Genomic DNA, 21,352 nt, shown 5'->3' with positions numbered 1-21,352 from the left:
CAGAATAGATGGGATTTAACTTCTCTGGGAGTTTTGCAAATTAAAGTTTTTTTTGCAGCTATAATTCCTAAAAGCCTGTAATCTGTGCTGTTAATACTTTATTGATGATACAGACTATATATATATATATATATATATATATATATATATAATGTGTGTATGTATAGCAGCCCTTGATCTCATCGTAGATCAGTAGAGCAATGTATGCCGTGCATGTTTACATTCCCTCACTGTATTAGCCTCTGCCGCTTTTGCTAGGACGCTGTTCCGCTTACCTACCACCCTTTTAGTAAAGTAAAACTTTCTTACATTACATCTAAGCCTCTCGCCCTCTAGTTTTAGAGGATGATCTCATGCATTTCCATACTAATTCAGTATTGAAAAAATGTTGCTTTCGCGTCATTACTTATGTTGTCGATGTAAGGTTCAATGCTACAGCATATGATGGCACTATATAAAACAATAATAGTCAAGTTGCCAAGTGTAGCCAAGCTTTGCTCTCAGATGAGAAACTATATACGGTATATAATTTTTTTTATATGGAGGGAGAAGGATATGTTTAATGATATGAGGCGTTTGTAGAGCTTGGCAGGAATGTCATTGTGGTGCAGCCACAGACCCAACAGGTGGTCAGTAGTGCTGCAGGGGTCTGTCACGCAACTGTGGTGGGAATAGGACGGTGAATAGATGTTGAGTTAAATACACGGTTTAATAAGACTGCGTGGCAGGTTTCACTGCAAAGCAAAGTGTCTGATCTGACGACACTCATGAAAACTGGGAATTGTTCAGTTGAGCTTCCCAGATAATCTTCTTAAACTATTTTGTGGGGAAGCCAAGTTAAACCTTCCGCCCTTAAAATGTAGGAGAAGTTGTGACATAAAGGTTGTGAGCTTTGACATCAGCGCCCAGCAGGGTAAGGTCAATATTTCATATAGAAGCATAGAGTTTAAGAGCAGCCTGCATGAATCGGACCTTTATCAGTCCTTGGTCTGGTCTCAGATTCAGGATCTCATCCTTCTCTTAATAGCAAATTCTAAATGAATCTGATAGAATTGCAATCACTTGCCCCTTATCCCCCTTAAAAAAAAAAAAAAGAGGTTTAATTATATTAATTTTATTGAACAAAATAAATTATTTAAGGAATATTTAAGAGCCGGCTTCTTGTTGTATGGTTAGTACTTCTATAGTTTGTGTGGGGTGGGGGGGTTATTATATTACATCTAGATCAGTACCAATGAACTTCCAAAACCAGTCTCTTTCCTGAAATATTTTTCTCATCACACAATATTTGATAATTGCCTCTTGAATAAATTTCAGCAGTTTGTGGACCACATTTTAATACCTTTAGAAGTGTTTTGTCTTTGTCACCAAGTGGGAAAAAAAACTTGAGACTGTTACGGGATAAGCAGAGATGTTTCATTTTAGTCTGTATGTCTTAAAACGACTATTGATACAATTTTAAAATTCTATGCATAATGTCAATTATACTATAAGAAGAGCTGGACAAGCTCCTGTGAGCCTGGAGAGTCGCGGCTGCTAATGCTACGTTAAATAGAATTCTTTTGAGACATCCCATGTTGACTTCTCAACAAAGATAAAGCAGGCTCCTAAAATTCTTCTTAGATTTGTCCATCCTGGATAAAACCATTATTCTGCTGAATGAATTGTCTATTCCCTTTCACCACCTGTACATGTGTCTGTAAAAGTCTATTAGGGGCAGACACATGGTCCTCCTGTTCTGTTTACAGAAGTGACCAGTTGTCCGCTTCTTTTTTTAGCAATTCTCATTTTCTTATGGACTTTTTCAGATGCTGCATTCTTGAAAAGACGATGTTTCGCTAGTCAGATTGCATCTTTTGGCACCACGTACTAGTTGAAGAGTGCAGAAAAGATGGCAACCCCATTTGTACCGGTTCCTCTCCCCATGGGAAGTTCCTCTTCAACCAATGTGGCAAGCAGAAGCCAAAGGAGGTGTTCCCTTGGCAGTACCTCAACTAGCTCAACTTCCTCAAAGGATCCACAAGAGGAGCCCAATCCTTCAAGCTACAAAAAGATGAGCGTTCCTGACCAAGTGAGCTGCACCTCCTCTGCATGTAGCAGCCCCCTCATTAGGACTAAATTTGATTCTTCAGTGGAGTACAACACTCGACCGGGTACAAGTGACCACATTGCTGATGGATCCGACCTGGAAGAGAGGCCCTCTACTCCAACCATACTAGGATATGAAGTGATGGAGGAAAGAGCAAAGTTTACGGTGAGTTTTGTATTTTGGCTTTCTGAAAACAGCTACATTTTGTCATATTTTTTTTTTCTTATTTACCGCTGTTTTGACAATTGTTAAGCTTCAGAAGGAAAATAATAAACTGATTTTATTCAAAATTGCTCTCAGCACATACATTATTTCCAAACTGATTGCCCTTTTTGGAAATGAGTGCTTTGGTTCTGAAATGCTTTGCATACGGTGAAGTAATTTTTTCTTTTAACTGCAGTGTATATTTTTGGATTAAGGTATTTTTAAAAAAGGGTCACTAATAATAATAATAATAATAATAATACAAAAAATGCATTTATATTTTCCTTCTGAAGATTAGTGAACTTTAACACAATTGCCGCACATCTTAAGAAAATTCTGTATGCTAAAGACAAACCAAAGCGTTTCTCAATCTTTGGATGTTTATTATGTGCTGTAAAAGTAACCTTTTTGAGCAACTGTTGAAATTTTAAGCACTTTCACTTGGAGACCAGATGTTAATACATTAACAAGGAAAATGCTGGAGAATCTATCAGTTCTTCTGGCCGGGCTTGATGGTTTAGCTTTAGCTCTGGGGAACATACTACATGAGTACAAGTGTCTGTTAAAGGTAAACTTTTAAATCGTTATAATATTCTGTATTCATACCTTAGCTGTACTAAGGTATTTATTTTCACATCTCATATTGACCATGATGAGACCATTGACTATGGCGATTTGTCTTCAGCAATAGAATGATGCAGTCTTAATCACCCAGAGGGACCTTCTGCTCCATTAAGTCCGTTATGCTTTTATTGTTAGCACTTCCATAAAGCATTTGAATCCATTGTATTTATAGAGCACCAGCATAGCCCCATTACAATATGCACAGTAAATATGACCGGAACCACAGTTGCCTTTGATGCCAGTACCGGCTGCCCTTACCACGTAGCTGAGTGCGGCCAGCCCTGGTTTGGCTTTACAAAATGTTCAAAAAGAGACGGGGATTAATGGGGGCAATGCTTGCGGAGTGGTTTTGTGACCTAAGCCAGCAGAGTGTTCCTGCCGATGGGACAATTTCATTGATTGCTCCGATGATAAGCCCGCTGTTCAAACACCCCTCGTGTATTTCCAGTAAGTTTACGGCTGTCTGTGTAAACATTAAAATGGGAGCTTCCTTCATCTGTTCTGATGTATTCATTGTGCAGGCACTGAAGCTTCCCTTTAAATACTTCATCTATTAAACAGTGAATTATTTCAAGTGTGGAATTTTCCCTTTAATACAAATAACAAATGCCTGGCAAATATTACAAATAAGAGTGGCCATTTACAAAAAAAAAAAAAGCACCTAATGTAACCAAGGTAGCATAGCCCCGTGCCATCTATTCTCCACTGCTCTTTTGTCCTTGCCGGGTTATGACATCATGCCGCAGTGCCTATTGTCAGACATCATGGGAGCCGTGCAAGAGACATGGCGGATATTCTCTACCACACAACTCCTGCTTACCTCCCCAAATCGTTTTGGGCGTTCTCCCAAATGGAGAAATTAATATTGGCCATTTCCAATTTTCCTTCCCCCCCCCCCCCCCATATAATCACACAAATATAAGGTGTGCGCATGTGATGTATCCCTACAATTTGAGAAGGTAGATAAGTACACCGGATTATATGTCTCTAGATGCACGTCTCGCACAAGCAGTCACATGGCAGCATTAGGGGGGAGGGGGGGAGGGGGGAATGATAGCTGTGTATTTTGACCAAACCTTATATTTCCTTAATGATACGTCGTGCTTGGGGTGAAAAAGGTATCCATTGTTTTACAGGTCACAAGTCCTGTATAATATATAAAAAAAAAAAAATAGCTTGTAAATTATCTTTTAGGTGAGATCTTATGGATGTGTGGTATTTCCAAACTTGAATAGTGATAGATTGGCATGTTTTTTCGGGGGGAGTTTGGTTGATTTTTTTTGTTTGTTTTTTAATTGTATTATTGATCATGTTAAACATTGTAACTTTTTTTCAAGTGTATTATTTTTCAGGAAGTGCAGTTTTAAATCTCTAATTTTATTTACCAAAACCATTCTCTATTATAAAGTGCTTATGCACCTTAAAGGAGCAGATGTTACTATTTTTTTCCCAGAATTCAAGCTATATATATATATATATAATATATAATCAGTTTTGATTATTATTAGTTGATGTAAGTCAGAAGCTTATATTTATATTTGTCATGTTCCTCTTGCTTATAATATATTATCTGCTTGGCAGGTTTACAAGGTCTTAGTTAAAAAAAGCCCAGAGGAGAGTTGGGTTGTGTTCAGAAGGTATACAGATTTTTCAAGACTTAATGACAAGGTAAGGAAACAAATTAGCGTTTTATCTCTATGCATCTTATAGGAGGAAAAATAATAACATGACTTGCCCTTTAAAGACACCTCTTCATAAGTTATTGTTTTTTAGCCTTTGTACATTAGGCCTAAATATGTTGTTGATACTTCTTAATGAACCAATATGGTGAGAGGAAGAGTAATAGCAGCTTGCGTGGTCTCAAAGGCCCTTTCTTCAGAAGACCTGCTGACGTGGTCACGATTACTGGGTGCAGTGGTTGGTTCTTGGCTACAGACAGAAGATGGTAAATTCAAAAAAACAAACTCAGCTAAAATGGTATCTTGAATTGGTTGTACCCATATTTTTTGCCCATGTATGCACATTCCTACATAGTTGAATTGACATAATATATATTGTGATAAGTACTGTGGAGGTGCCATTGATTGAAATGAAGCAAACCTGGGAACCTCCCAGCTCTGGCTACCCTGAGCTCTCCCTCTTCTCTGAGAATGTCTTCGTATGGGAGGGGGGCTAGCTGTGAGCCATTGGATGGTTAGCCCTAGATAGCATTGAATAGGTTGTGAATGGGAGGGGAACTGGCTGAAGAGTGGATGTGGCTAAGCACCCCTCCTCTGCCCAGAGAAAGAAGAGACCGACCCGAAAACCCACTCAAATCTGGAGAGTCCCCATGTAGGAAAATCGGCCTCCTATGAATGCCATATGACACATCGGCCCATTGTACTACCTTCATTGAACTAGCCTTAGAACGTTATAATCAGCAGTCCTCTTCTCCATGCCCCCTCCTCTGATCTCTGGCCAGTGATTAGTGTTGACTTTCCCCAATTAAGCAGTTATTGCCAGCGAATACCTGTCCTGGGGTGATAGAGCGGTGTTGGCAGCAGCATAAACAAAAACAATCTGAATATTATGGGGTAGGCTTGAGTAGCCCCTGCTGACTCCTGAGCACTTGCCACTTACTTAGTCCAGAAAGCCCTGCATCTATGCCTCGGGCAGAAAACCTCTTTAGAATATGTAACGCAGAGAGCATGATGTTACACACGGCCTTTCTGATGCCCACAAGATGTTATTTCTTAATCCCATATCAAATAACACTGCTACATTCATTTTAATGCTATTGTAATAGAAGGCTTAGAACAATCTACTGGCGTTTGCAAAACTTGGCTTTTGTGCACATATATTTAGGCAGCAGGCCTGTGTAGACATAAAGCATTCTCTTCAGGGTTACGGAGCCCTGGTCGCCTTGTGAATTTGTGTGAACAAACTATATTGACATTTATATCCATTTTTAATACAGCTTTTATATGCAGGTAATGCCAGATATAATAATTATCTTGTGGCGTTCAAACAATAAGTAAAGCTGTCTCACCTATGATTTCATAAAGGAGGCAAACAACCAGTTTTAGATTAACCTGTTAAAACGTGAGCACTCTACCCGCTGATTAGGTGGGTATTTACTGACAGCCTGCTGGCTTTGTTCTTGTAGATTTGGCCGTACCAGGTCGCTGTACCTCGGTATGTTTAATAAGTGTTTACAGGCATGTGTTATTACAGTCAGTATTCTCAGCTGGTGGTATGTCCTCCAGATGGTGCTAGGAATGAATCGATCAAACCAGATGCAATAGGCTGGTTAAAGAAACCACGTTTCTGGCGTCCCATACAGCCTCGCCTATGTAAGGACTTGTAGATGCTGCAGCCCATTGCCCCCCCCATGCTTCAGTTTTCCTTGTAAATTGTTGGAAAAAGTTAAAACCACTGATTTTATTAAATTTAATAATGATTTCCCAAATTTCACGCAATAACAGTTTGCCCTTCTAAGGTGTATTAAGGTTTTAAACATACCGGAAGTTGAATTGTCTGATGTACCTGGTTTAATATTCTCATGGTGGAAATGGTTGACTTTGGTTAACTCAGGGATGGCATCCATTTAAAATGTTGTTTTGTTTTTTGCCTTTAGCTGAAGGAAATGTTTCCAGGATTTAGACTGGCTCTTCCACCCAAACGCTGGTTTAAAGACAACTACAACTATGACTTCCTAGAAGAACGGCAGTTGGGTTTACAAGCGTTTCTGCAGAACTTGGTGGCCCACAAGGACATCGCAAATTGGTACCATACATAGCTCTGGCAATTTTTTTCCTTTTCATAATATTTTGTACCCTGAGACAAATGTATACTTTGTAACCACACAGGTGGCTTACGTTAGGAAACATTTCTTCCCATACAAGTTTCTGTTCGCACCAAGAACCTGGGGTACCAACGTATTGGGCTGTCCCTTTAAAAGAAAATGTGAATCTGATCTTTAACCCCTTCGTGACAATTGCCGGTCCGGGCACGTCACTGAAAATCGTGACGATTATGACAATTGACGTGCCAGGACCGGCACGTCTTTAAACGGGTGAAAAAATCGATCCGTGATCGATTTTTTTCACTCAAACGGTGTTGCTCTAATGCCTCGACATCGAGGCATTGAGCAACACCAAAAAAAACATTCCCGCCCCCCCCCGATCGCTCCTAGGAGCAAAAAAAAAAACATGTTTGAAAGACTGCACGTCTTTCAAACATGGCGGCGCCCGCCGCCGAAAAACGGGTTTAGGAAGCGATCGCGAGTCGCTTCCTTTGCTTAGCTGGTGTTGCTAAGATGCCTCAGTATCGAGGCATCTTTGCAACACCTGTTTAGCAAAGGAAGCGACTCGCGATCGCTTCCTAAATGCTCAACTTACCTTCCCGGTGCCGGTGTCTTCGAAACACACGCGGTGTTTCAAGATGGCGGCGCCCATCAAGCCGGGGGGCGGAGCCTGCTGACATCATCGGGGGGGTGTTGCTGGATGTCATGGACATCCAGTGAATAACACCCCTAGTGGTCAGATCACTCATAAGAGTGATCATGATTTGATAAATCAAAGGCAATGTTTTCTAAACATTGCCTTTGATCAGTATTGGATCTGCCTCCCTCCTTCACTTGCTTCTAGTGAGGGAGAGAGACAGATCGGTGTGTTCCCTAATAAAAATATATATATATTGATCCAAAGGCTCTTATAAGAGCCACCCATATAATATTAACCCCTTCATTGCCATTGATCACTGCATAAACAGTGATCTTGCATAGTGGCAATTGTTTTTGGGTTTTTTGTTTTTTTTACATGTTTTTTTACTTTTTTTTAGTTTTTTTTACTTTTTTTTAGGTTTATTTTTTTTTTTTTATTATAGCCATTAACCCTTTCCTTCCCCACTATTTTTGCTGCAATTCTTACCATGCAGCGGTATACGGCTGAGGAGGCGTATGCCTTTTTGGCCACAGATTCTGAGGCCACTGATACAGCGTCAGATTTTGACGTTGGTCAGTTCACAGATACATCTAGTGATGTATCTGTGGCTGTTAGGACGCCTACCACACGTAGTCGTGGCAGTGCACCAGAGGCATGGGTAGCGCCTAATAGGTACAAGCCAGCTATCCCTCCTTTTTCTGGAATTCCTGGCATCAATATTGATGTTACAGGATTCACTCCACTGCAATTTGTGCAGGTTTTTTTGGGAGACGATGTCTTGGGAGACATTGTCACACAAACAAACATTTATGCCCAGCAGCACCGTGCTGCTAGCCCTAATTCTTTTTGGGCAAAACAGCCATGGACTCCCATTGACGTGCCAGAATTTCTTAAATTCTGGGCACTCACAATGTTAATGGGCATTATAAAAAAGCCCTCCATCCGCTCCTACTGGAGCACCAGCCCCATCTTTAGTACCCCCATTTTTGCCCAAACTATAACTAGGCAAAGGTATGAAATGATTCTTCGTTTCATGCATTTTAGCGACAACAGCCTGTGCCCCCCTAAGGAGCACCCCCAGTTTGATAGGCTGTACAAAATCCGCCCCCTGATTACCCATCTCGCTGCCAGGTTTCCAGAGGTTTATACACCTGGAAAGAATATCTGCGTGGATGAATCCCTAATGAAATATAAAGGAAGGTTGGGATTCAAGCAGTATATTCCTTCCAAGCGCTCTAGGTATGGAGTGAAGGTGTATAAGCTCTGCGAGAGCGAGACAGGATATACTCATGCCTTCCGGGTATACGAGGGTAAGGATAGCTACCTTGACCCTCCAGGTTGCCCAGATCATCTGGGCACCAGTGCCAAGATTGTTTGGGACCTAATATTCCCCCTTATGAACAAAGGCTACCACTTGTATGTAGATAACTTCTATACAAGCGTCCCTTTGTTCAAGCTGCTGTATTGTTTCGATACGGTAGCTTGCGGTTCTATAAAAAAGAACCGCTTGGGTTTCCCACAACGCCTGGTACGAACCCGGCTAGGAAAGGGGGAGACCTCAGCTCTACGCCAAGAGGAGCTTTTGGCATTGAAGTTCAAGGACAGAAAAGAGGTGTGCATGCTGAGCACCATCCACGATGAGAGAACCGTGGAGGTTTCTGTCCGTGGCAGAGCTGGGGTCACTACAAAGCCAGTGTGCATCAGGGCCTATAACAAGCACATGGGTGGAGTTGATCTGTCAGATCAACTCCTACAGCCCTACCTCATTATGAGGAAGACAAAGGCCTGGTACAAGAAGGTTGCAATTTATCTAATGCAAATTGCAACCTATAACGCTTTTTTGCTGCACAAAAAAGCAGACACTGGGCTGAAGCTGTCTTTTTTGCAGTTTCAGCTCGAAGTAATTTCAGGTATCTTGTACCGTGATGCACCTGGTCCCCAAGTAGTGATGGGAACCAACAGAATTGGGGCTACCCATTTTATTTTTAAAATCCCCCCTACAGCAAAGAAGCAGAATCCCCAAAAGAGATGCAGGGTATGCTACAGCAGGGGGCAAAGAAAGGACACCACATTTTACTGTCCAGATTGCCCTGGAAAACCTGCACTCTGTGTCGGTGACTGCTTCAAGCTGTATCACACAGTTTCCCATTTTTAATTTTTTTTTTGTTCCTGCTCCATTTTTGTATTTTTTTTTTATTTTTTGTTACATTTACTGTTTTTTAGCTTTTATTTGCTCCACCATTTTTAAGCGTTTTTATTTGCACTGTCAAGTGACCCCTGTGTCCATTCCGTGGCATGAGGGACCACTTAAGGTGCTAGATCAAATCCCTTCTTGGAGATAGGCCAGGCTTTTCTTGTAACCTGTCCCTACTGATAGTTGGGTACAAGCATTTTTCTTTACCCAGATGTAAAATTCCTACTGAATTTGAATTGCTCATGTTCCAAATGTGGCCCTTTTGCCCCCAAACAATCTGACAAACCCATGCATGTGGGGTATCAATGTACTCAGGAGATGTTGCTGAACACATATCGGGGTGTTGTGGGACAGTGACATATACCAGGAGCTGTAATTTCACACCTGAAGTACAAAGTATGTGAAAAAAACACCAAAAACAATTACTATCCCAAACTTTGACAAGGGTTGGTGGTAGGATTAGTGCATGGAAAGGGTTAAACTATCAGCATCTAAAATACCCTGGGGTGTCTAGTTTTCAAAAATATATGGTTTGGTGGGGTAAATTTAATTTGCTGGCTTCAAAGATGCCCCAAATACCACATAGAGACAGAATTACCAGATTCAGAGAAAAATGGTTTTGAATTAGCAAAACTCTACTTGTACTTATTGCCCCATAACGTGTAGAAGAAAGCAAAAAAACATAAAAACATTGGGTATTTCTAAACTCGGGACAAATAGTAGAATCTATTTAGCAGGTTTTTTCAGTAGTTTTTTATGATGAATAAAAGATTTTTCAAATAAAAGTGAGAAAATGTGTTTTTTTTTCAATTTTTCGTCATATTTTATTATTTTTATTATAGGAAATTACATCATATGAAAAAAATTTTGGTGTCTGAAGAAAGCCCTTCTTGTCCTGAAAAAAAACAATATATAACTTGTGTGGGTTTAGTAAATGGGTTAAGAGAAAATTACAGCTAAACACAAACACCGCAGAAACGATAAAACAGCCATTGTCACGAAGGGTACAAAAAGTAAAATCAGCCTTTGTCACGAAGGGGTTAAACTCTGTTATTTTCCCAAAACGTTTCCCCATTCATTTGAATCAGTCCCTTGCCGCCCGCTCCATGTTACTCACATACACACTAGCACACTCTTGCTAACGCACATGCATACTAACACACGCTTACCCCATTATGCTAACACACACCCTTGCTAAGACATACTCTCTACACATGCCCTACACCTATAAATCCATGCTAACATACACACTTACACATGCACATTCATGCACACACACATTCATGCATTCTAACATACATACGTTTGCATACATACATACTCCCTCACCAGCAGCTTTCTGTTGACAAAGGTCGGACCGTCCATTGCCTCCCAGGCCAGACGATATCTCAGTTAAGGTAAATGGTAAATATTGGCGACTTCTGTGTTTGAAAGGACCAAGAAAAAATGTTAAACAAAGTCTGCAGTAGTCAAATGGATACATTTCTGGAACAGCCATTATGTATTCTGGCTTCTCTTCCGACCTGCTAATCTTGTACTTTCCCATCAATAGTTTTTTTTCTTTCTTGATTAGTGGATTCCAGCTCTGAAATGATGCTCTCACAAATGTTTTTGAATAATTTATGACATTCTTCAGGCAGAATGTAGTTGTTAAACAGGATGAAATCTGCTATTAGTTTTTACTGCTTTGAATTTTGATGATTGCATCTCTTTAAAGAGAGATTTAGAGATTCCATATCCTTTTGTATGTTCCTCAGACCCCGTTTAGCTGTTCTTGTATAGCAGATGGTCCTGTTTGGTTTGATGCATTCAGGCACCATGGAGGTTGAAATAGGTCACTTGGAAATGCGTGCCCAAACGACAATGTAGCACAAGAAGTATAAAGGCCTTACAGTGCGAAATTCATGAATAATTGCTCGATCACAAACAAGCATATTCATTCTATGCTGTTGTGACTCCGGGGGCCGCAGTCTCCTGGGCGCTTAACAAGTAACCAGCAAATTCCGTTTTCAACTACGTCTACAATTATATTGTTTCAGTTTCACTGGTTAGATTTTGTAAACAGTAAATCTATTTTCCACTGAGCAATGCATTATATTTTATATATACTGTTCTCTCTTGCCATTGAGGCACTCAGCTGATTATGTCCTTTTAATTTTAGTGCCGCTGTGAGACTTTTTCTTTGCTTGGACGATCCACCTGGTCCTTTCGATAGTTTAGAAGAAAGCAGAGTACGTAAATATGAATATCATTGAACATATAAGTTATTTTTCCATTTTGCATTTTTATAATAAGTCCTCCTTGTCTTATTAAATATGAGAAACATAAACGTTCTTTCGCTGCCTTTTTGGGACTTCAGCTAACCAGTGTTTTTTTTTGTTTTTTTTGTCATGTGTTTTCAGGCCTTTTGTGAAACTTTGGAAGAAACAAATTACAGGCTCCAACGGGATCTTTCAGATAAACAGAAGGAGCTTGAAATGTTAAAGAGATTATTAAATGAGAAGCAGGTACAGATACAGGCATTGGAAACCCGGATACAGTGAGTCATTTTTCCATATCATCTGAACGCCATTTTTGGGAGTCATTGGTTTTAATTCTCTTGTTCTCTCAGCTAGCATAAAATATATACTTTTTGTAAGATCTTTGATCAGACAGGTCATATTTAATATTAGATACTAATCTTGCAGGTTAGTATATTTATTAAACCAATATAATGATGCTTGCAGATTGAATTATATTTATGAAAACTGTGATGTTTCTATTGTGAGGATTTGCATAATTATTCCTTCCCGTTTATTGTTTTTCGGCACGTTGTGCTGTCTCTGTTCAACCTTAATGTCCCTCTTTGAACTCACTCAAATTATGTATTGGTTTTTTTCAGCACAAATAGCCCTATCTCTTGAAATCATATTCGTAAATATAAGAATTTTTTTGGATTATTAAAACGTTTGGTTTTTTTTTTTTAAAGAAAACATTTAAGAACAAAAAAAGACTTTTTTCACAGTTTCCATGTACATAATTTGTACACAGCGAGAGCTAATGGGGAAAAATACAACAAATATATTCATTAATGTCCCCTTAATTGGACCCCATCCTATATGCCCAGGATTTTATTTTGTTTTGCCGTTATAGGGCAAATATCACTAGTTGTGCATCGCTTTATTTAAATAAAAAATCTGTTATATTGTTGTCATTACCCCATATTAGTTTTTTATCGTGTATAAAAATACGATCAAAAAACATGGCTTTGGCCCACCATTTTAAGGCAGCTGTTTAGTACAGCATATTTGAATGCTCCTGGTAACACAAATTAAATAATTTTAAATGTTTTTATTTTTTCTGCAATTTTAGTTACTGAAACGAATATTCCTGTAGTGGTTTGATTTTTAAGAAAATGACACTGTATACCTTAGCAGTGGCTTATTTTATTTTTATGATTGGTATATTACCTCCCATTCGCGAGTCAGCCCAGTCAACGTCTAAACTTCTATCTCTCTATGATAGTAGAACCATTGTAAACCTTGTCAGTCCCCACCTGTGGAAGTACGGTCCCTTAGGAAGCAGATGTTAATATATTTCATCTCGCTACACATCAATCACTTATCTGGAGTTTTATATCCTCTGGGTGTGTGATTTCCATAAACTAAAATAAACTAAAGGCACGTTTGAGAAAGAGCTGTTTTTATTAGGAAGAAAAATCTTGTAGACAAAATTAAAATCCCTGATCGGTTGCTGGTCTTAGCATTCCTGTTGGCAGGGCCGGCCCAAGGCAAAATGCCGCCTGGGGCGAATTTTAAAATGCCGCCCCCCCCCCCCATTATCTACCCTTCCTCTCCCTCCGTCCCTGCCCCCCCCCCTTATCTACCCTTCCTCTCCCTCCGTCACTGCCGCCCCCCCCCTTGTACTTACCTTTCAGCAGTCCTGCGTCGAGTCTTCCTGTTCGGTCTCGGTGCCGGCTTGTAATGCTGAGTGCCGGAAGAGAGAGAGAGTGGGGCGCCGAGCGGGTACTGACAGCTTGGTAAGCGAAAACCACTCGGCGCCCCTTTTTCTCTCTTACGCTTTAAAAAAAAAAAAGGGCTTGGGGCGGCGAAGTGCCGCCCCTTCAAAAGTGCCGCCTGGAGCGGTTGCCCCACTCGGCTCCATTGTCGGGCCTGTTGGCGTAACAATTTGAAAGTTTTGTTGTTGATGTCTTTTTATTGCATGTTTATTTCATCTTAACATGTAAAGTGCCTTCTTGCAGGGAAATGTCAGGAGGACAGGGGAGCAGCCGTCGGCACTCGGCTGAGGAGAGCGAATGCAGTGGAGAGGTGGAATCCTCTGCCATAGAAGCTGACCAGGCTGCCTCAACTGACAACTGGTAACACTTACAAGCAATGCTCTTCTGTTAATATGAGGGATATTGTTTGACTGTTAATGTAAAGGTTCCTAAAATGTTTTCTTATGATGCGAACGGTTCTTATTACAAGATTTCTGTTGTATGGCAGAATTTTTTGAGCTCTCCAGTTACATAGATAAAAAAACGGTGAATAAAAGGCGGCTCCCCCACAAACTCGATTTTAACATTGGTTAAACTCTTCCAACAATGTTCTTGCAGTTGTGAGAGCAACAATCTTTTTATTTGTCACCATATTGCCCCTTATTCAGTACTTTGTGAATCCCCACAAGGGGACAGGAGCAGTGATGTCTAAGCTTTCAAAGCTCAGCCCCAGATATTTTTCCCTGGTAGAAGAAGAAGCCGTGGAGGGTGGGCAACGTCAAGCTGCTGGCCAACCTAAAAAGTTACATTAAAGTATTGACTGCATGCATACATATACTGGATTATTTTACCAATTTACAACGCGCCTATGTTTGTTTTGCAATATAACTGTATTCTTTGTTCTTTCCGTCAGTTCTTCTAAAGACAGTCAAGAGAACTGCTGGGAGCCCCTACACGGGGAGGAACATCTGCCGGAAATTGAAGTAGCTGAGGTAGCAGATCCCGATGAAGGTGTCTAATTTACCTGTGCAAAGAATAAACTCATTCTGCGGGTCTTTCAGTTCATGTAACTGTTCCCGTGCGTTGAAGGCATTGCTGGAAGTTTACATGTTCAAGGATTGGGAAAATGAACCGCACTAGCTGCTGCTTTGTGATCAGACTAGTTAAATCAACTAAAAGTCAAATCTGAAATCGGAGCCGATTGACCCCGTTTGAAATCCCTACACACAGTGGTCTTATGACAAACATAAATTATTTACCTGCCAACGTCTGTCTGATTGCATTCCAGTGGGAATATTTCATGCACTTTTGATCGTTTGTAGGGGTTAATCTCATTTTGTGCCACAAGGGCCTGCACCACATTGCCAAGACAGTGTTTCTTTTTCTCCCTCGTGCACAAAGATTCACTTGTTTGAAAGCCATAATCGTTCCAATTTAGTTATTTTAATAGACTGTAAGATAGGGGAAGTGTGCATTGTTCCATGGTCAGACTTTAACCGCATTTTCCACCCAACAAATGCTTCTCAGAGGTATGGGTATGTCTTTGGAAGCTTTATTTCAGGTGCACATGTCATCAAAAATATGTTTATATCAATTCAGAACTACTGTGTTACAATTAAAGCCTTTGGGAGGGTTTTCAGATATGGATAATAAATTCTTTCCTGAACTTTTAATTCTAGTGGTATTTTGGTGGCATACGTGTACCTACGACCCTTTTATTGTTTTGTTCTGCTCCACTTACAAAAGTACTTTTGAATTATTTAAAAACTTGTTACAAACTAGCAGAACTTTTTTTTTGCTCAACATAAAGGGTTTTTGGTTGACAGTTCCACCAAAAGTTTCCAACAACTACCCATACTTTTTAGATCCCCATAACATTTCACATTAAGGCTGAATTCCTTAAAGAGGCAGTTCCAGTGGTCCACATCCTACCCATCCTAGAATGGAAGTGCAATCATCTAAGCCAGGGGTGTCCAACCTGCAGGACTCCATCTCCCATAATCCTCAGCCAGCCCCTTAGCTGAAAGAGCATTAAGGGAGATGTAGTCCTGCAGCAGCTGGAGGGCTGCAGGTTGGACACCCCTGATCTAAGCATTTAATACATCTCACGAGTTCCTGTTTTTAGAATTTCCTGTGTATATGCATTTTCCAATATTTTAATGGATTGTTGTCAAAAGACTAGAGATACCAAATTGCAAAGTATTTATCAATGGCTAAAAATGTGTTTTTTGTTCTTTTTTTAATATATCCAAGTTTGTGTGTGTATATAATTGTGTGCGTATAATATATATCTGTATGTGTGCGTTTATGTGAAATAATGTTCTATATCGCACACATAAATATACATTTTGCTATAAAAATATAGTCTAATTTCATGTTTGTGAGGATATGGCCTGCCATTGTGGAAAGCTAATGCGTAACTCAATAGTGGTTTGTTTCTTCCTTTGTATTCTTTATAAGAATTATCGTAATATGCCGGGTGTTTTAAGATGCGTATAATCTGTTATGTTTTGAACGTCAATGTTTTGTAGGCAATGACAAGGCTACTCTCGTGGCAGAAACAGTGAACCGTTTAGGATCTGTGTTTTTAAGAATACAATCTGTGGTTTGAACCCAAAAAGCTGTAAACATCTCAACTCTTAACATTATTTAAGTTGCTTTTGCACTTGGGTAAAACATTCATTAAGCTCTCTAGTATATTAAGAAAATGAACTCCAACATAGTTATTTTATTGTTCTGAATATTTAATTGCGTATAAAGAAGACAATCTTTTAAGAAGCCATTTCTGCTTGTATGGCTACTTCCTATCAATTCTTGCTTTTGTGTCCTATGACAGTTAAGCATTCTCCCCCCAAAAAAACTTGAATGGGGCAAAATATTTTAATGATGACAGAATTAATTCTTGCTTAGGGAATTGGTATTCAGCAGTGCTAGGGATGTCATTTCCAATGCTGCTATTAGCTATAATTACTCTAGATTTAGCAGGAAGAAAGTGCCTATAATATAAATTATTGTGAATTTGAGTACCTCTATTTATATGATAGCCCTACTACTACTACCTGTGCTGTCCTGCTACTAGGAGTGCCTTGGAAGCCCCTGAATTTAAAAAAACTTTTGTCAAACTTTAGCTTTCTGTGACCATTGTTAATGCAGATTAGGAGTATCACTGGGGGAAATGTGTTGGATTTCGTCTAATGGTTTCTTTGTAGGCCATTCTTTAAAGATCACAAGTCACTTAATGTTGTCGGGCAAATCGGACGTTTTATCCTCGAAGGACGTTCTGATACCTAACATTTACACAAAGATACTTCTGTCTGATTTATGTGTTCAATCATTAAAATGCATTACAAAATTGAAATTGTATGTATTGTTATGAATTGAATATTACGCAGTGAGAGTATTTTTGTTGCAAAACTGTAGATATCCAATTTTTATGTGTATCTTCCCTTATTCATTGAAATAGAAAAGATTTATATGAATATAAATCTGTACTTGTAGCTGAAGGCAAAAAGTATGGGAACCCAAAATATTTTGTTTAAACTCAAGATTTCTATTAGTCTCTCAATTCACAATTCATTGTGTAAGGAATATCGCAAGTGATAAATCACATCGGAAAAAAATAATTCTAGATGCAGTGGCCTTCACATCCATTCCACCATGGAATTAAATTATCAAATGCTGGGTGTTCCCAGAAGTATACCTTTGGCCGACGTTCAAGGTCAGATCAGTAACTGTGCTTCTATATTAGTGAGTTAAAGTTTCCTCTGTGTTACTCCAAAATACTCAGCAACAAAAAATTCAATTTTCAGTGCTTTTTGATATATCTGTGGAGACATCCCATAGAAATAAACCCAGCATTTCCCGTTTGCTAGACAGACATCTAATTCTTCTATGCTGGCTCCTACTGAAAATGACTTGTAACCAGCACAATGATTGTTGTTCATGAGCACATGTAAACATCACTGTATCTACATGGCGTCGTACTTTGTGTGCTTCTGTTCAAATGGCTTTTGGGATTCTGTTATCTCTTTATGTTCCCCTATACATCTGAAGATGTTTGACTATACATTGAGTAATAGCCTTGTAATATAGTGCATCTGGATAGAATCTAGTATTTGGGGTAGATTCATTAAAGGGAGAGTTGTTAGGGGACTTCAAATCACTATACATTATGAATGGCCACCCCCAGCGGAGCTTCTGATGTAAGTAGAGAGTTCTTCAGTCTCCGCACCTATTGAATTATGCATTATACAGGGCCAGCTCAGCCCTTCTCGTTGGAGAAACTTGCCATTGTTGGCCCTTTCATAATGAATAGTAAACTAGGGAGTTGAAATCTCAACTCTTTGGGAAACTCCCATCAAACGTCTCTCTTTAATGTATAAAACTTTTAGGATCAAGCTATGTAGCTTTATAAACTATGTACTCTTATGTATCTTTTATACACTGCTCAAAATGATAAAGGGAACACTAAGATTATACATCCTAGATCTGAATGAATGAACTAATCGTATGACATACTTGCGTCTTTACATAGTTGAATGTGCTGACAACAAAATCACACAAAAATTCTCAATGGAAATCAAATTTATCAACCCATGGAGGTCTGGATATGTAGTCACACTCAAATCAAAATGGAAAACCACACTACAGGCTGATCCAACTTTGATGTAATGTCCTTAAAACAAGTCACAATGAGGCTTTCATTTGTGAAGAGCACAGGGCGTCAGTGGCGAATATGCCAATCCTGGTGTTCTCTGGCAAATGCCAAACGTCCTGCACGGTGTTGGGCTGTAAGCACAACCCCCACCTGTGGACGTCGGGCCCTCATACCACCCTCATGGAGTCTGTGTCTGACCGTTTGAGTGGATACATGCACATTTGTGGCCTGCTGGAGGTCATTTTGCAGGGCTCTAGCAGTGCTCCTCCTTGCACAAAGGCAGAGATAGCGGTCCTGCTGGGTTGTTGCCCTCCTACGGCCTCCTCCACATCTCCTGATGTACCGGCCTGTCTCCTGGTAGCGCCTCCATGCTCTGGACACTACGCTGACAGACACAGCAAACCTTCTTGCCACAGCTCGCATTGATGTGCCATCCTGGATGAGCTGCACTACCTGAGCCACTTGTGTGGGTTGTAGACTCCGTCTCATGCTACCACTAGAGTGAAAGCCCTGCCAGCATTCAAAAGTGACCAAAACATCAGCCAGGAAGCATAGGAACTGAGAAGTGGTCTGTGGTCACCCCCTGCAGAACCACTCCTTTATTGGGGGTGTCTTGCTAATTGCCTATAATATCCACCTGTTGTCTGTTCCCTTTGCACAACAGCATGTGAAATTGATTGTCTATCAGTGTTGCTTCCTGAGTGGACAGTGTGATTTCACAGAAGTGTGATTGACTTTGAGTTACATTGTGTTGTTTAAGTGTTCCTTTTATTATTTTGAGCAGTGTATATAAATCCATGGAAAACAGACATTTATTGATATAACTGAGCCAATGAAAGCACGTTTTCTGTAGAGCAAAATATTAGCAGTTTGGTATTTTGGTATTCTTCTGATATAAGGCATGCAGACAGCTCTACATTGAAAGAAACCAAATCACAGGACATTTCACTTAAATATTTGAAGCAGTAAATTGCACTTAAAATTTAGCTTTACGTTTTTACTTCCTGAGAGTGATTCTTTTCAGCAACTTTCAATCTGGCCTCTACATGTGTGTCGTATGAACGATTAATTAGGCATAACTAAGGAAATGTTTCATGCAATAACGATCAGAAATTCTCATTCTCCGAGCCTTTAGAAATTGATGTTAAGTAACTTATTAAAGCTCCATAGTAAATGGTTTTATATATAAAAACTTGTTTGCAGCTAAGTAATAATTTAACATTTTTGAATGACTAGGTGCAATTCTCTTCAATGGAAACAAATTTTTTACTAGAATCGGATTAAAACAAAGTTTTTAAAAATATGCCTTTTTCCCTAAAAAATTTAGTTTGGGGTAGCCGTATTAGTCCAGTGTATATAAAATAGGAAAAATTGATTGGATAATAATTCAGACAGCTGCATGTTAGTGATTTTATGTATTCTAGCTGTTTACTCAACAAGCATTCTTAACACATTGGCTTGTGGTAGACAATAGAATGGCTCTGTCTTAATAACCAAAACACCAGCACTGTGACTATGAAAGTCCATGGACAAGCTGGGCTTCATTGTCATTAGCAATCAGCTTAGTGTGGTGTTTTAAGTACCTGAAGTATCACAACAATGTCAAAGTTTTGGCCATTGCTAACCTACACTACTGTATCCCTTTCTAGACTTTAAGATGAACGGTAATAAGGAAACGTATTGCTTCGAGGTGTCCTTTTGGGCTTCTAGCTTTATAAGAAACACATCTATTTTTGTTTGTGAAACAAACGTTTGCAGAATGAATTTTTGTGGATACAAATAACTGTGAATTGGGACAAATTCAGTTGAATGTTGAACCTGGCTATTGTTTAGTGTTTAATTTTGTCCTACTTTGTAAAAATAGAACTGATACAATAGTTTTTGGGTTTTTTTTCTTTCCGTATTTTAGCACTCAATAAGACGTCCGCTTTTGGTCAGGCTTGACAACGTCCCATGCAAAAAAAAAACCCTTCTCGTTCAGCCTTTTCATGCGAAGAAAGTGAAATCTTCTAAATGTAGTTTATTCCTTGTGTTTGAAATAAGTTAATTTTTTTTTTATTTTTTTTTTAAAAAGCACTGTACTATGCACCGCCAAGTAAATATTCCTCGTCCTTACTTTGTACTAGTGATTCTCTGCCATCTTCTTAAGCTTCTGTGTTACAGAAACATGCTAAAAGAAGGCCACACACGTAATCTGAAAGTGCCTTTTATGTTTTTATAATGTGTATTATGCTATTTCACTTATTTGTAAAGTCATGCAGTAAGCGTTGTGGACTGCAAACCTATAAATGCGCTGTTTTCCTCCGAATAAATACATTTCAAAGGCTCTAGAGCTATTTTATCTGGGGAGGTTGGTAGTTTCATTTTTCCCCATCTTTAGCTAACACCTCAGCGGTGGAGCTGCAGACCCCGTGGAGCTGCAGACCGTGGGGCTGGCTACTCAACGGAATGAAATGTACGCAAAAGTTGTGAAGAATGGTTGGGTTTAAACACCATTACCCTGAATGTTTCCAGTTGGGTTGCCAAAGATGGTGCCTCTGGATCCAGATCATTACTATGGGAATAAGGTTGCCTTTCCTCCATGCTTACAAACGTGAAGCATTAATTTGGAATTTGCACCAAAAGTGTTAAATGTCATCAGCCAATCCTTTGGTTTCTTGTCATCTGATTTCCATATTTCCCACCGATGTCTGGGATTCAAAGACGTTTTATGTGGTGGACTCCAGGCTTATCCATTGAACAGGCTGCGTTCCAGATGCACATATACTGTACTGTACTGAGAATTGGTGCTTTTATTCTGATTATAGTGCTTTTTTTTTACCCTAGATTTTAGATTGAGTACCGGCTTTTGAATATGACTTCACCAACTGCAACATGTTAGATACAAACTTAAGAAAAAACCTTAGTCTAGAGTGTATAAATACACTATATACAGTGAATACTGGCACTTTTCATGGGTAAAAGAATGCAAACAGATCACCTTCTAGGGTGCTCTATTTGTATATAAATTGTCATATTAAATTATATTTGAGGGTTTTTTTGTATTTGTATTTCTTACAGTTTATCCAATAAACGTTAGTCTCAATGTGTTGAAGAGTTTTTCCAAACATTTGTAATATTTAATAAGTACAACATTAAAATGCTTCTCGGTATCTTCCCCTTTGTTTTCTGGTTATTGTTCTAA

At 39.4% G+C, this 21,352-nt stretch overlaps 1 protein-coding gene and 1 non-coding gene across 2 annotated transcripts; both read left to right on the top strand.

Annotated features, from left to right (window-relative positions):
• The first annotated feature begins 1,891 nt into the window (after positions 1-1,891).
• LOC149305508 (sorting nexin-16-like) lies at positions 1,892-14,530 on the top strand. The gene is made up of 7 exons (XM_089477483.1): positions 1,892-2,254; positions 4,499-4,585; positions 6,534-6,682; positions 11,697-11,766; positions 11,938-12,074; positions 13,776-13,892; positions 14,425-14,530. Exons 1-7 carry the CDS (start codon positions 1,892-1,894, stop codon positions 14,528-14,530), a joined length of 1,029 nt encoding a protein of 342 aa, XP_089333609.1.
• Positions 9,600-9,730, top strand: LOC149305509 (small nucleolar RNA SNORA35). The gene has a single exon (XR_016271762.1). It is a non-coding gene; the product is annotated as a small nucleolar RNA SNORA35 (small nucleolar RNA).
• Positions 14,531-21,352: the final 6,822 nt, after the last annotated feature.

The sequence above is a fragment of the Sceloporus occidentalis genome, unplaced genomic scaffold (genome assembly GCF_023333645.1).
Source record: "Sceloporus occidentalis isolate IW3139 unplaced genomic scaffold, rSceOcc1.0.p SCAF_11, whole genome shotgun sequence".
Classification (NCBI taxonomy): domain Eukaryota; kingdom Metazoa; phylum Chordata; class Lepidosauria; order Squamata; family Phrynosomatidae; genus Sceloporus; species Sceloporus occidentalis.
This window is presented reverse-complemented; position numbering and strand designations above follow the sequence as displayed.